Raw genomic sequence first — 15,624 nt, 5'->3', positions numbered from 1 at the left:
CACATGGGAACTCAGGTGGTCCATGAGGCAGCCCATGGGAGGGGAGGTGCCTACTGGGATGTGGTTCACACTCTGAAAAAGTTTGAGATCCCCTGTCCCATCTTACTGTCCTTGATCTTGTATGGCAGCCCTCCCCCGACAGCGGTAACATGTTTTCAGGTTCTTCTTTTAGCTTCTTACTTCTCACCGTCAAGCAATATGGAGTCTTGCCATGTGCCCCTTGACAGCTTTAAATGAAGGACCTAAGAGACCAGTGTCTAAGTTTCTCATGATACTTTTCTTCTTACAACTGAAATTTTGAACCCTTTTCTCACTCTGTAATTTTTTTTTTTTAAAAGTAGCAACCCATAGCCGTACATCATCAAGCGGTTACTCCTGAAACGGCACAGATTGAAAGAGGCATTGCCTGTTTCTGTACGTACTTTAAAATTAGCGTTTGAACATGCGGCTGAACTGTCATGAGCTCTTTGGCTTGTATTTTGACTTGGATCCATGGTATCTTTTGGCCTTTCCCTTGGCAGTCTGTGTGAACTGAATGCCCTCGTATTGATGGAGGAAAGGGCATCTCTAGCTTCTGTTAACTCATGAGCTGAAGCCTACTGAAAATCTCTCATTCAGAAACAGGTCTTCTATAAATGATTTACCATGAGGCCATTGCAATGTGTTTGTGTTGTTCTTCTTAAGGCTATTAAAGACTTAGAAGAAACATTTAGCACCAAATTAATGTTGCGTTTTTGTTTTACTCCTGCAGATAGCATTGATTTATATCTCAAAAGTGTGTACTGCGGAGAGGAATTAAAATGTGTAATGCAATTTTTCGGTTCTGCTGTACTTAATTTTTTCATGCAAATACGTTCAGCTAGATGTTGTCATATTAATGTGCCAGGCTTTCTTTTTCATGAACCATTATGGCACATATTTCATCAGCTAGGACTTCTAGTTTGTTTTTATTCCTGTGCTGTTTGAAGTGCTTTGTATAATGTCTAAAATATTAATCAAGAAAGTCAAGACCAGGCTGAAAAGATGGTGATTAGCCCCTGATGCTTTTTCAGGGATGGATGTAAGAACCAGAACGGTAACAGAATGATTACAGTCTCCAGAGTAACAACAACAACAACAAAAGTGGTTCACCTAATCAGAGGAGAAATAAAGGGTCCTCTCCTACCTGAAGATAGGAAGAAAGAAGATCAGATTAAATGGCAGGACAGAGCCTAGTGTGAAAGGTGGGAGGCCTTGATAAGATCTGGATGCTTTTCCCTTGTGAATGTACAGAGATAAGCAGCCTTAACTCATTAGCACCTCCTTTTCCTTTCCATCTCTGATGACAGCTCTATTTTTGATGGCAGGTGGGACTGATGCCACAGATTCTCATCTCAGCTACAGTGCTGTAAATTGGCATATCCTGACCGCAGTCAGTGGAGTTATGCTCCATTTACTTGCTGCAACTGAGATCCGAATCTGGCTCAATTAATCTATATCTGCGTGTATCTACTCTCTTATGTTTTTTTTTTTTAGCACTTGGAGGAAACAGGAAATATTGCTGGATTTAATTTTTATATCTAAACAAACGAGCCTTCTGTTTCTGTATATTCCCACAACCACAAATCCTAGATTTGCTTTTATGAAAATCAGCTTAATTTCACAGTGGTGGAGAGCCTGAGACTTGGGTGTTCTGAACACCCGTCTTGTGCAGATAGACAATAAGCAACATCATTCTGCAAATTTTCCACACTCCTTTAAGTAGAGCAATTGTTAGAAATTGTCAGATGGTATAATGGTCAACTGTAGCAAAGTGTAATTACTTGGAAATGGAGCAAATTATATGGAGGGTCAGCTGCTCTCTAAATATCATATTTGGGCCTCTACCATGCATCCACTGAAGTAAAATGCCTTGCTCTTCTATACCACTTTTCATCAGTAGTTTTCAAAGTTCACAAAGGAGGTCAGAACTAGTGCACCTTTGTGAAATGGGCATCTTGAGGCACAAAGAGGCTTATCCAGGGTCACTGGCAGAGCTGCGAATAGAACTTGGGTTTTCTAAGTCCCAGTCTAGGGTGATAGCCGCTAGGCCACACTGCCTCCCTAACTTCAATGAGCATTGTCTTCACAAAGTGTAAGGTCAGCCCTTTACAACTCTTGCTCCCGGTCAAGGGAACAGTAAAACTTCCACTGATTTCATTGGTGCAGGAGCTGACTCACCAGCACCGTGCATTCTCATACATTCTCGCATGGGCATGCACCCTTGATCAGACAATTCCCACATAGTAACTGTTCGTTGTCATTCACGGTCTTTTCTAACTCTGTATAAACTCAAAACCAGATTCAATGAAAGGGACATCATCAACTCGAAACTCGCACTTTTATCGGCTGCAGTGCCAAGTCACATCTGATTTACTAATGCCGAGAAAAGGTGGTGAAAAATCTCATTTTAATTATATGTCATGCATGTGTAAGGCTTTGTCAGATAGGGGCCTTATTTAGGGGGACTGCTTACAGAGTGAGGTGCCACTCACTGAGAGAAAAGGGGCGGACTCTGACCCTGTAAGTGTAGATTTGATTGTGTCGTGACAGCCACACCCTCACCAGGACAGGAGGCCCCAGTTTGCAGCTCCATGTGCCGAGGAGGGTGAAGCAAGCCCTTCATTCATGTTGCCAGCGTTCCAGCCTTTCCTCCCAGATCGGTTTTGACACACAGTGTAACCAGAAATAAATTGCCCTGATTCTAAGGGAGACTGTCAACCTGTAGGGAGGGGAGTGGGGCCAGGAGGTGAGGGGAAGGCTAGAGAGAACCGAACAAGAAGAGAAAATGCAGCGGGAGTGGGTATGTCTACAACTGCAGTTGGGAGGTGTGACTGCACATGGGCAGAGGCCACTCAGGTAAGTACCCAGGGCCCCAGGTGGCCAGTGCAGCCTCTCACGCAGCTGCGGCTTCGTTGCTGTTATTACCCAACCCAACTTTCCTCTAGCTGGATGAAAGCCGGCTCGGGTATAGCCACACCTGCTGCACTCGCCCACCGGACTGCCACGTAGGCACAGCCAGTGAGGGAGTGGTGGGAGGAGGGGACAAAAGGCTCTGCTTACTGTGGCTTTACGGCTTCTCCTTTCAGCAGCCCGGCAGCCCGTTGTGTTTTCCTGTCATTTATTTCCTTCTCTTTCACTTAAAATGTGTGTCAAAAATTTCATTAAAACAATTAGCCTGGTGATTCTAACTTGAGGGCGGTTTCTGTCACCTCTGCCCTGAGCTAATACCCTGATGCTGAAGGCTTCAGACAATATTTGTTAGAAACAGGCCTTTAGCCTTCGAGTGTATTCAGCCCACGATGTGGCTATTACTTTGTTACCAGGGTCTGCCTCATGTTCACATTATACTCTATGTACTTAGAGTTCTCGCAATGATGCATTGGCCAATATAATCAGAAGCAAACATCAAAACTGAACAACCCCAAGAGTAGATGAAAGAGATCTTAGGAATTAGATCCTTACAGGTGAACAGATCAAGAGTAGGAGAAATGAGCAACACTGAAAACCTGTTAGTTCTTCCAAGGCTGCTGTCTGCAACACTGTACCACTTAGTGGGGTGATTGGGTCTTTAAAAGTGACACTTCAGTTGTGAAAAGCAGAGAGAACTTGGATGCTAGCGGAAAGCAGACTTCAGCGCTGTGGGGTGTTATTCTAGGTGATATCTCTGTGATTCTTGCAGCTGTGCAGTTGACTAACATTCCTTCAAAGTGGTACATTTAAAAATAATTTGAAATCAGAAATGTTGCTAGACAATCCTCATCAATGGCTTGATTGTGACTATACCTGGTACCCTGCATAAGAAGCAATGTGTAGTGCACAATCCCTGGAGTAGTCCAGGGGTCACAATTCATCCAGTTTTGCTCTAGGGGAAGTAATCTGCTATGGATTTATATTGATAGCAGAGTACTTCTCTCTTTGCTCTGACTTGCCAAAGCTCCACATATTCCATGCCCCTCTCTGCCCATTCCCTGCCCACCTGTATGGAGGGGAAGAGAGGCCCTGAGGAATCTGCTTTTCCTCCTGTGCGCTGTTCAGTGATGCTGTGGAGTCATGCAGTGAATAAATGGGGGACCCTTATACAACTTCACTCCACTGCCTGGCTGCATAGACTAGGCCACAGTCTTGCCTTAAATAATGCCTCTCTTTTAATGCGATTGCTTAACAAACCAATAATTAACAAAAGCAACAATAAAAAAGAATTTTGGATCTGTTCTCACTTGTTTCCAAACAAAAGGGCTTACTCAGTGGCCTTTATATTCAGTAGGAATCTTTGCTCTTTCTTTGTGGGGCATTGGGTCAGGCCTAGGGTATGGAAATCACTGTCATTTTAACATTCTCATTTCTTCCAGCGGTGCAGCTCTCTTGCAAGAAAGTTAAGATTTTTAGGGATTTGTGGCTTGCTTGCTTTTTTTGTTCGTTTTTTTAAGTAATCCTCTCTCTTTTTGCACAGTGGGAAGAAATTGGTGAGGTGGATGAAAATTATGCACCAATACACACATATCAAGTGTGCAAAGTAATGGAACAGAATCAGAACAACTGGCTTCTGACTAGTTGGATCTCCAATGAAGGAGCCTCCCGGATCTTCATCGAACTCAAGTTCACTCTGAGGGACTGTAACAGTCTTCCAGGAGGACTCGGGACTTGCAAAGAGACTTTCAATGTGTATTACTTTGAATCAGATGATGAAGATGGGAGGAACGTCAAAGAAAACCAGTACGTCAAGATTGACACCATTGCCGCCGATGAGAGCTTCACTGAGCTCGACCTTGGAGACCGGGTCATGAAGCTGAACACTGAGGTCAGAGATGTTGGGCCTCTGACCAAAAAGGGATTTTACTTGGCTTTCCAGGATGTAGGTGCCTGCATCGCCCTGGTTTCCGTGCGGGTGTATTACAAAAAGTGCCCTTCCATTATCCGTAACCTGGCCCTCTTTCCTGACACCATCACTGGGGCAGATTCCTCCCAGCTGCTGGAAGTGTCAGGCTCGTGTGTGAACCACTCTGTGACCGATGAGCCTCCAAAGATGCATTGCAGTGCCGAAGGGGAATGGCTGGTGCCCATTGGAAAATGCATGTGTAAGGCAGGGTACGAGGAGAAGAACAGCACCTGTCACGGTAAGAATTTGCAAGGGAAATTGACGCTCTGGTTTTTCATTGCACACATCTTGGGTCATATTCGAGTACGCTCGTTCATGCTGCAGAGTACCATGTGTCATAGATAGTCTCACTGAAGTCAGTGGACCTGGTTCTCATTTACCAGAGCTCTGGAAAGAGGCTGTAATCAACTCCTCGTTAAAGGACTCTTTCCACTGCCAGAGTGCTGAGAGTGTTCAGAATCTGGCCCAGTGGCGGATTAATGATTTTGCCACCCCTAGGCCCAGAAATAATTGCTGCCCCCCGCCAGCTCACCTCTGCTCTGCTTCCGCCTCCTCCCCTGAGCGCGCCGCCGGGACCTGCTTCTCCTCGCTCCCTTCCGGTGCTTGTGCGTGAAACGGACTGGAGAAGGGGGGGAACGCGGCGCGCTCAGGAGAGGAGGCAGGGCCGGGGCGGGGATTTGGGGAAGGGGACCAATAGGGGCAGGGAGGGGGCGGGGAAGGGGTGGAGTTGGGGCGGGCCCAGGGGCGGATGGCGCGAACCGGCACCGGGGGAAGCAGCCTCTGGCTGCTATTATAAATTTGCCGCCCCTGCAAATTTGCTGCCCTAGGCCTAGGCCTTGTCAGCCTAGGCGTTAATACACTGCTGATCTGGCCCAGTGCTACTTCTTGTGGCGTAACATCCTATTCAGTGTGAATGAGGAATCAGAATCTGGCCCATTATAATGGTTATATATATTTTTTGAACTTGGGCGTTTTCGGATGATAAAATGTTTAAAGGTTTGTTTTCTCCCTTGTGGACTATTGCTTGGAAGCCTTACAGTTTGTTTTCAAAATCAAGACATAATTTATTATATGTAAATTAATAGAAATGTATCTCTCTCCTTTTAGTTCTCGGTAAAAAGCAAGAAAAGGGAAGTTTCATATCATGGGAATTGTCTGCTTTGTCTTGCAGTTGCTTTGCTACCGCGGTGCTCAGCTGTTCAAAGTTAAACTATTATCTTAGACTCTGATCTGGAAAAAACTTCCGCATGTGCAGAACTTTGCACTTGTGAGCAGCCCATTGAGCTCACTGCAAGCATAAATACATCGCAGGGTCAGGGCCTTAGCTAAGACATATATTTAATGGCAAGCAAGTACCCTAAAAGAGGACTTCTAAATAAATCCAGTATAAAACAATTTTGAATTTGCTGGAACATTGTTGTATTATAACACGCTTGTTTTTTAAAATTACACTTCAATTTTACGTGTATAATAGGTGGTTTATTAGAAAACTATTTGCTGATAACACAGACAAAAGGCCATTTCAAGGCAATTTGTGTTTACTAGTGGCTTTTTTGCATTTTTATTTGTAAATTGTAATTTGAATGCGCATATTCCCTTGTAACTTGAAGACATTTTCTCATGCTGGCTTGTGGGCCGCTGGCTGTATGTTGTTAATGGTTTGTTGGTGTGTAGGGTAGTCTCCCTTTGAGTGTACAGACCATGTTGAGTTCGCTTTCCTCCTGCCTGAAATAAGTGTGAGTTTGTGATGAGTAAGGAGAGCAGGACATGTGCCCATGGGGGGTTCTCGTTGGGTATGTCTCAAACTAGGGTCCTGATCATGTGATCACACAAAACTCCACTGAAGTCTTTGGGAGAAAACCAGAGATAGCCGTTGTCCCTTTTACAAGTCTCCTAGGAGGGAGGGAGTAGGGAAGCTGACTTTTTGGGGAGAGGTCTTTCGTTATAAAAACTCTGCTTTTACTAGGATGTTCCTCTCTCTGAACACACTGCAGATACTGACGGACCTAGCCTCCCTTGTTCCTCCCTTGCCCTGATAATGAATTCCCCACCTGTGGGGGAGGTGCGTCTGGCTTAGCATTTGACACAAGAGGAACCAAGCAGCACCAGCCAAAACGGAGGAAATCTTGATTGCTGCAGGCAAGGGAATGTAGCCAGACGTACTGGCAAGAACCTGCCTGCCTGCTAAACATAAATTGCCCCAAAACAGCAAATGTAAGGGGACTGTCCTTACTAACATTCAGGGGGGTGTTTTGGTTGGCTAGCTCCCAGTACCAAAAGGGGAAGGGTCAATGGGAAATCCGGACCCTGAGACCGGCAGTCCCCGGGGCAATGGGGAGAGGCCAATGCTCCAGGTCAGCCTGATTGACGGGGCGGGCAGCTAATCAGGGAGTCAGGAGGCCGGGGGGGCTCGTCCTCCGTGTGAGCTGGAATTGCCTGGGTCAGACAGTGGGGCTGAGCTAAGGAGAAAGCAGGGGCCCGAGCTGAGCTATGGAGCAGGGTCGTGCCAGATCCAGAGGGGCCAGAGACACAGCCCAGGGAGAGCAGATCCTGTGCTGGGCGCAGGGCTGCAGCCACAGAGCCAGAGGGGCCAGAGAAGCAGCCCAGGGGGCTGGAGGCAGAGCAGCAGCATTAGTGCTGAGGCAGAGTGGAGCCGGAGCTGGAGCAGTCTGGAGCCGGGTGTGGTGAGCAACGGGGGCCAGCTAAGGGGGGGCCCTGGGCAAAGGGCCTAGCGCAGAGAGACACTCCCAGCCGAGGGTCCTTGCAGGCCAGACTGGGAAGGGGATCTTAAACCGACGGGGGGCTGACGCTGGGAGGAAGGGTCCCACCGCCCAAAGCCCGGAGGTGTGTGGCCACCACCAGAGCAAGTGTCCAACCCGCAGCATCCCTGCAGCACAGCCAGGGCCGGAGAAGGAGGCCTGGGACTTACAAGGAACAGTCCGTGAACTGCCCGGACAGTCCAGAGACGCTGTTTGTGATGTTCCCTGCCACAGAGCGGGGTGATGTGTTTCCTTTCACCTTTCCCGTTTTTCCTTATTCTTTTTTAAATTAATTGTTGATTAAATAACTTGCATGTGCTTTAAATTGTATGTAACAATCAGTGGGTCAGGGAAGTGCCCAGTGCAGAGAGAGCACCCTGGAGTGGGGACACCCTAGCCCCTGTCCTAGGTGACCACAGCAGGGTTGGGGGTCGAGCCCCCCAGGAATCCTGGGCCCAGCCTTGTCGGGGTTACAAGGACTCTGCCAGACAGGAGAGTGGAAGGGGAGTCCTCGAGGGCAGGGAGGCCACTGGGTAAAGGAAGTGGGAGCGAGGACTCAGATCCTTTCGCTAGCCCACTTCACCGGGGTCGTGCAGAAGCCAGGAAAGTTCCCCACAATAGTGGGACCATTTCCCCGCTTACACAAGCATTGATTGGGCGCCACGTGATGGTAACCCAGAGCAGTTGGGCACTTCCGCTGGTTACCGAGCCACTGATTTCCCTCCCCTCCCGCACTCACTGCTCCGTTGGCTACCAGAGCTGCTGCTCTATTCTGCTTTGGCTTTAGTGGATCTTTCTGGGCTGCCGTCGTCAGCAGCTCCCATGAAGATTATCCAGACTAACAGCTACCGACTTTAAATAAACCACAAACTTGTCGCGGCCCTTGAAAAGCTGGCCACGGCCACAGAGAAGCTGTAGACCAGAGTAACCTCTTGTGTGGGTGCAGTACAACAGTGTTAGTATTATAGTGCCCCTTCCTGTAGGAGAATAGCTATGCCAGGATGAACACTTTTATGCCAGTGTAACTGGGTCACACTGAGGAGGTACTGCTTTCACTATACTGGTGTAATTAAGCAGTGCAGCTCTTGGGTGTAGTGCTAAATCCTTAATTTGCTTGCAAGTCAGAGGCATTTAGGATCCTTGGGCCCAGATCCTCAAAGGTATTTAGGTGCTCAACTCCTGTTGAAACCAAGGGGAGTTGGGTGTCTAAATATCTCTGAGGAGCTGGGCCCTAAGTACTTAAGAAAATTTCCCCCCTGAGCTTTAATTTTGGCTTGAGCCACGTAATGCGGATTATTTTGCAGCTATACTCGGCCCTGGAACAATACCCTGCTGTGTTTCTACCACAAAAGAACCTGAATTTGTTTATTGGCATTTCCCTTCCAAAGATAATGTTCACTGAGTCATAACATCTTGTCTGGACAATAGCAGACTACATTCTTTTATTAGAGATGATGCAAATGTCACTCACCCTCACAAACATAAGGGAACAATTGAAATCCCTTCTGTCTAAAAATCATTAATTGGCAATGATATCTTCAATTCATCATCTTGTCATCAGGATGCTTTATGAAGGAGGCACCGACAGCAGCAGCCGAGCAATTTGTATCACTTGGGACATTCAGGCGACAGATATGACATGGCTTAATCTCATTATATAGTTCAGTTGTTATTTCAAATAACATGGGCAGTCAAATTGTATTTATCTAACAAACAAAACTTCTTGTATTTTATACCTCTTTCTGCAACTCGGCCAATTTATCATCAACTGTCATGAGAGAACCTGTGATAAATTGTGACCATGTGGGAAAATGCTCGTGAAAAGCCCTGTGCACAAGGTTCATTATTCACGTGAATAAATTGCTGCACATGCTAATAATAAAAATTAAAGGTAGCACTCCCCATGTAGGTACATTTGTTTCCGCAGTATTGATTGGGCACAGTATCCTATTATTTTTGGCTCGGTTATATTTGCCCTGGTTCAATGGGTTCTTAAAAGCATCTCTGACAATATTCACTTGCCTGTCGTATCATGTTTCAGTTTTGGTTGGTGATATTTAGCCACTCTTGTGCAGGCCTCATCAGGGATTGCATTTCAGTTGGCAAACGCCCAGATCCTAAGCTGGTGTAAATTGATGGTAGCTCCACTGAAATCAATGAAGCTTTGCTGATTTACACCATCTTAGGATCTGGCCCAAATGACACTTTCTAATCTTTTTTTTTTCTTATCTGCTTCCTGCATCTGAATATCTGTATTTTTTACTGTGACTGCAATTTTGGATATATTTACTGCATGCATCTGGGCTCCCTATTGGGGAGTTACATAAGGAGCTGATATTCCTTGAAAAGTGATTATGTAAAAATGGCGCCTTCTGGTTCAGCAGATCTGTTCCCTGCGTGTATTGAGCTTTATTGTCCCTTTTTAGTAACAAGCAATATGGTTTTGCTACTTTTTACTGCTTTAAACACTGCAGGACCAACACAGCTAAAAGGGAGGAAGCTTCTTTCCTGTCTTCCTTGTATGCTGTCAGTAGAATTGTCTACCAAGTTCCAGTTATGCATCCTGCCAGTTAAACCTGTGTTATCCTACTGGCAACAATGGGGTTACACAACTGTAATTGAGGACATGGGCCCAAATCCTCAAAGGTAATCTTCCACTGGGGATTGAGTACCTAAATACTTTTGAAAATCTAGGCTTTAATCTGGGCTACAGAACCTTTTTTTCCTGGTACACATGAGGGGGAGAAAACCCAGCTTGACTTTCAGATCCCAGGGTAAAGTTGCGAGGCTGCTAGGTAGAAAAGACATATTTTTTTACCAGTAAACCCTGAGTAACCAGAATGGAAATGATTGGAATGCAGTGAACATAAGCCCTGCAATGCCATTTCTTTACCATCAGTTTTCAGAGTAGAGTCACAAATATTTGAGAATTGAAGAAGTGAAATGAATTAGAAACTGAACTACACCAAGAAATAATAATGAATTCAGAGGAACACAATGACCTCTTTTCCAGTTTCCAGTGTGTACTGCAGCTCTAAGTGGCATGAGACAGTGGTAAAAGTTGGAAGCCAATTTTAGCCAACTTGAAACAGGAATGCACTGTAATTATACAGGATCTTGCAAAATAATGGAAGAAAATTTAAGCCAAATCTTATTTAATGCCAGTCTTTACAAGGGAAGAACTTCTTTGGAAATGAGTTGGGGGACAATGTGTGTGTTTTCAAAAGGAATTGCCAACTGAGGAAATATTTTGTCGTTTAATTTTTTTACAACTAGGAATGTTTAAACAGCTTTATTTTCTTGAAATATGATCTAACCCAATTATTATTTCATTGTTTCTAAATCAACTTTCTGAAGTAATATTTTTTATCCAAATGTTTTCTTTGCTTACTGTTCATTATTTCTGTTGAAATTCATGCTAGTTATTGCCAAGCAAGAAGTGGATTCTTAGTCAGAAACAAAGTCCTCAGCAAAAAAATCCATGTTGACAAATTTCTGCTTTGGATTTAATTAAAAGTCATTGACAAAGGTATCCAAGTTCCCATAGTTCAAAAGTTTACCTGCTGAATCAACTCCCATGTGATTTTGTTGCTGGTTTACTCAGAGGCAAAGCAAAGTTACTAATCTTCAACAGACAGTGCTGCAATTGAGGAGCTGCTTGAAATGACTTCTGTGTGCCTTCCGTATTGAGTAGTGGAAAGACATACAGCCAGAGACTGGTTTCAGAGGGGTAGCCATGTTAGTCTGTATCCGCAAAAACAACAAGGAGTCCTTGTGGCACCTTAGAGATTAACAGATTTATTTGGGCATGAGCTTTCATGGGCTATAACCCACTTCATCAGATGCAGCCACAGACAGTGGCCTTTGCAGCTGTGTTAGAAGGGAATTGGTGCAAAGTGGCGTGGCTGCAGCAGTGGTATCAGAGGGTGCGTGCGGTGCCTGTGGAGGGCTGAGGCAGACAGCACGCATGCAGAGGCAAGTGTGTGCAGTGTGCGTGCTTCTCATTAGGGCTGAAGTTGGATTGCTAACGAGTATGACCCTCTACAGCTGGGTTCTCTTTGGGTGGTAGGCCACCCATGTTGAGCTCAGTGAGTGGAAACAGGATATTCTGGGTAAAATCCTTGCCCCAATAAAATCTGTGGGAATTTTGCCCCAGATCAGATTGGCAGAGATCCTGGGGAGTTTTGCCTTCCTCTGCAGCATGGGGCAGGGTCACCTACTGGTTTAAATTAGTGTAAATGGTGGAGTCTCTGTAACTTGAAGTCTTCAAATCATGTTTTGAGGACTTCAGTCACTCAGCCAGAGGTTAGGTGTCTATTATAGGAGTGGGTGGGTGAGGTTCTGTGGCCTGCGATGTGCAGGAGGTCAGACTAGATGATCATGATGGTCCCTTCTGACCTTACAGTCTATGAGACTTCAACGGGGCTAGGATTTTACCTTCTCGCCACCTCCAGTACAGGAGTGGATAGGGAAGGGAAAGCATTTCCTCTCTCTCCTCTCTTGCACCACCCTTATAGGAGCTGCTACGTTCTGACTTTAAAGTTTAAACTGTGGATCATTGTCAAAGCTAAAAACACTGACGAATGTGGGAGTATTCCCATTTGGGACAACTCACGTGAGAAAGGCAAGCAAGATTTCCCCCTTGAGGTATAATGGATAGCAAGCAAAGTCCAGTGGATTAAAAAAAAACATGTTTTAATTGTTCTACTGGGAGGTGATTGTATAGCAAGGAAAACAGTGATGGAAATACACAGTACATGGAAAATACTGAATTCGGAAAGAGTGCCAAGACTACAGGGAGTTCTGTGCTTATCATTCATACTTCTGGTGCATTTTTGTGATTAAAACAAAATTGGCGGGGAGTGCAGCATATTAGGTGTTCATATAATTATGAGCTGAAGAGCCTAGTTAATTTTAATTAGGCACACTACCAGCCAACATCAAAGTAGATGAGCTTTTGGCTGTGTTGTGTCTTTTCTTTTTTTTTAAACATGAAGAAAATGACATGAATGTTGCTTTTCAGCAAAGTGGCGGTTATCGCTGAAGTGGGAACGGTTTGTTCTGTAGAATTGTGTGCGTTCTGGGGTTGATATATTCAATAAAAGCCGTGGAGTGTTTTTCGGAAATTAAACTCGTATCACAGCAGGATTGATTAAAAATTGCTTCATTCTTTGTTTTATTTTGCACATGAATAGGGCTTAGTTATAGGAAACGTGATTGGAGTACACACACTATACCACAAATGTAGTTAGTAGGGTAATGACTCCTAATGACTTTGAAGATCTCTTTCTCATTCTGTAACAGCACACCCTAGCAGAGGAGATTTGGAACCATTACTTTGTCTCGCTTAACCTTATTGTTCCATGCAATCTGATTACTATGCAACCACCTCCTGGTAGGACAATTAGCCCCCTGCCCCCACCTTGTTGTTAGCCATTGGATTTCGATTGAACAATACGATTACAGTAGGTGAAGTGAAGGATCAAAATTTGCTCGGCAAGTTTGAATTGCAAATGTCATATTTACTTATTAACCAAAAGACAATTTACAGTCCTCAAATTGGGGCAGATTCCAGGTTATGTGTTTGTTTGTTCCCAGATAAACTGCTTATTTTTAGTTGAGTACAGATCTTCGAGAAGACTTGAATGAAGGCCTCCTTGTAGCAAAGCAAAATTCTTTAGAGCGTACTGTGGCATAGGGAGAGGCGATGTGGAAGACAATACGTGTCAGTCATGGTGCCTCCCAGTTCATATGGCTGTGATCTTCCTTGACTTTTCAGCTGCTTTGTCAGTTACAGTATTCAAGAACAATCTGACTCCACAAACTTTACATCAGGTATTAAAATCAGTGGTACTATTGTATGTTGTGTTGATCATAAAGCAGGTTTTCAGTTTTGTGCTTCTTATTATAGTAGCGCTTAGCAGAAGTTAATGACGTGTTGACATTTCAATTATAAAACTTCTTCTTTGCAGGGCTTTATATCTTGGCCATTTTAACGTGCATTGGGCCCACATTGGTGCTGGAATCCTGGCTCTGTTGAAGTCAATCAGAGTTTTGCCATCGACTTCACTGGGGGCAGGATTTTGCCCTGAGTGAGAAATTTTGCGGCTCGCATTTTATTTTGTTTTATTGCAGAAATATTGCTTTTAACAAGTTCCACTGTTTTTATAGGATGACCAAGTAATAGAGAAAACAGACTCCAACGAGAGACTGCTGAATTGGAATCAATTTGCAAATTGGATACAATTAACTTAGGCTTGAATAGAGACTGGGAATGGTTGATTCATTATAAAAAATAACCTATTTCCCCTTGTTTATTCCTTTCCCCCCCCACTGTTCCTCAGACGTTCTTGTTAAACCCTGGATTTGTGCTGGAAATGGCCCACCTTGATTATCATATACATTGTAAGGAGAGTGATCACTTTAGATAAGCTATTGCCAACAGGAGAGTGGGTTTTGTCTGGGGAGAGAAAACCTTTTGTAGTGATAAACACTCATCTTTTTCATGGTCTGTGTGTATAAAAACATCTTCTGTATTTTCCACAGTATGCATCCGATGAAGTGAGCTGTAGCTCACGAAAGCTTATGCTCAAATAAATTGGTTAGTCTCTAAGGTGCCACAAGTACTCCTTTTCTTTTTGCGAATACAGACTAACACGGCTGCTACTCTGAAACATGTAATAGAGACACTCTCAGCACACAATGGAACAAATTGTCTTCTGGTGTAAATAGGCATAATTCCAGCGACTTCACTAGAGTTTTGTCCTTTTTGATCATCAGAGAAGTTATCCCTACATAAACATGGGGGCAGTGCTAGACAATTCAGAGCTAAGGTTTCATTGAGAAACATTTTTACTCACTTTGGCACTGGAAAAATTGAAACACAATTCCCTTATAACCTTGGGCCCAGACCACATTTCTTTGGCTCCCTGTAATTAACGAAAACAGTCGCCACAAATTCTAAACATCATACCTCAGAACACGCTGATCATTTCAAACGTTAAAATTAAACGCAAGAAATGGCATTCCCCTTATTTATTATTATTGTTTTATTTGTATTGCAGTAACGCCTCTGAGCCCCAGTCCTGGGCCAGGACTTCATGGTTGTAGGTGCTATGCAAACACAAAACATATACCTAAAATGGAGTTAAAAAACGAAGTTGACACAACTGCCCAGATCCACAAGCTACTTCCCTTTTCCAATCCCCACCCCCCACCCCGGTCTGCCTCTATAGTCATTTATTCAGGAAAAAAAGAAATTTGAAGGGTTAGGACGTAAGGAGGCCACATCTAGCAGGAAGAAAGTACAGTAGTCAAGACAAGAAGACAATAGTGGGACAAGGTGGGTGAAGAAATATCTTTCATTGGACCAAATAATTGTGTACATAGAGAAGCAGGCACAATAGAATTACAGGTCATATATCAGAGCAGTTAGCAGGCAGATTTCTAGACCAGGGTAATACAGGAGAACATTAAGGGCTGGTAAAGCCAAAGCAAAGATGAGATGTATGTTGAATAGGTGCTAACTGTGGGCCTTGGTTGAAAATGATCTTTGAGCTGTTTAGTAGCATGTTGGCATTTTAGATTAGTGACATTTCAATTTAACTTGAGAAACAGTTAATACAGACTGTTAAAAAAACTTGCTAGTTAACATAAATCAAGGCAAATATACTCTGTATACCACGTGACTGCAATAGGGGGCATTTTCATAATAAGTGCCTAAGAAAGTAAAATGCCTTCAGTGCTGAAACTTGGACTGCAGTTAACCATATCAGAGAGTTTTTTAGCTTTTGAAAGTTTGACTGTTATTTTAATTTTTTTTTAAACTGCATAATCTGTGCTAAAGGGTACAGTCAAACAAAGTGTGACTGAAACACAAGAACTTTTAAAAATAGGAGCCTACAGCTGGGTTCTTAAATCTTTACATAGGGCTTGTCTACACTGCCACTTACAGCGCTGAAACTTTCC

The 15,624-nt window shown here is 44.1% G+C and overlaps 1 protein-coding gene across 14 annotated transcripts in view; it reads left to right on the top strand.

Moving 5' to 3' along the window:
• EPHA5 (EPH receptor A5) overlaps nt 1-15,624 on the top strand; it is a 378,282-nt gene that overhangs the window by 58,817 nt on the left and 303,841 nt on the right. For all 14 annotated transcript variants that reach the window (XM_043545438.1, XM_037896588.2, XM_037896586.2 and 11 more), the window contains exon 3: nt 4,472-5,135. In XM_043545438.1, coding sequence (XP_043401373.1) covers nt 4,472-5,135 — 664 coding nt within the window. The remainder of the gene's footprint in view (nt 1-4,471; nt 5,136-15,624) is intronic.

Source organism: Chelonia mydas, chromosome 4, assembly GCF_015237465.2.
Source record: "Chelonia mydas isolate rCheMyd1 chromosome 4, rCheMyd1.pri.v2, whole genome shotgun sequence".
Classification (NCBI taxonomy): Eukaryota; Metazoa; Chordata; order Testudines; family Cheloniidae; genus Chelonia; species Chelonia mydas.
This window is presented reverse-complemented; position numbering and strand designations above follow the sequence as displayed.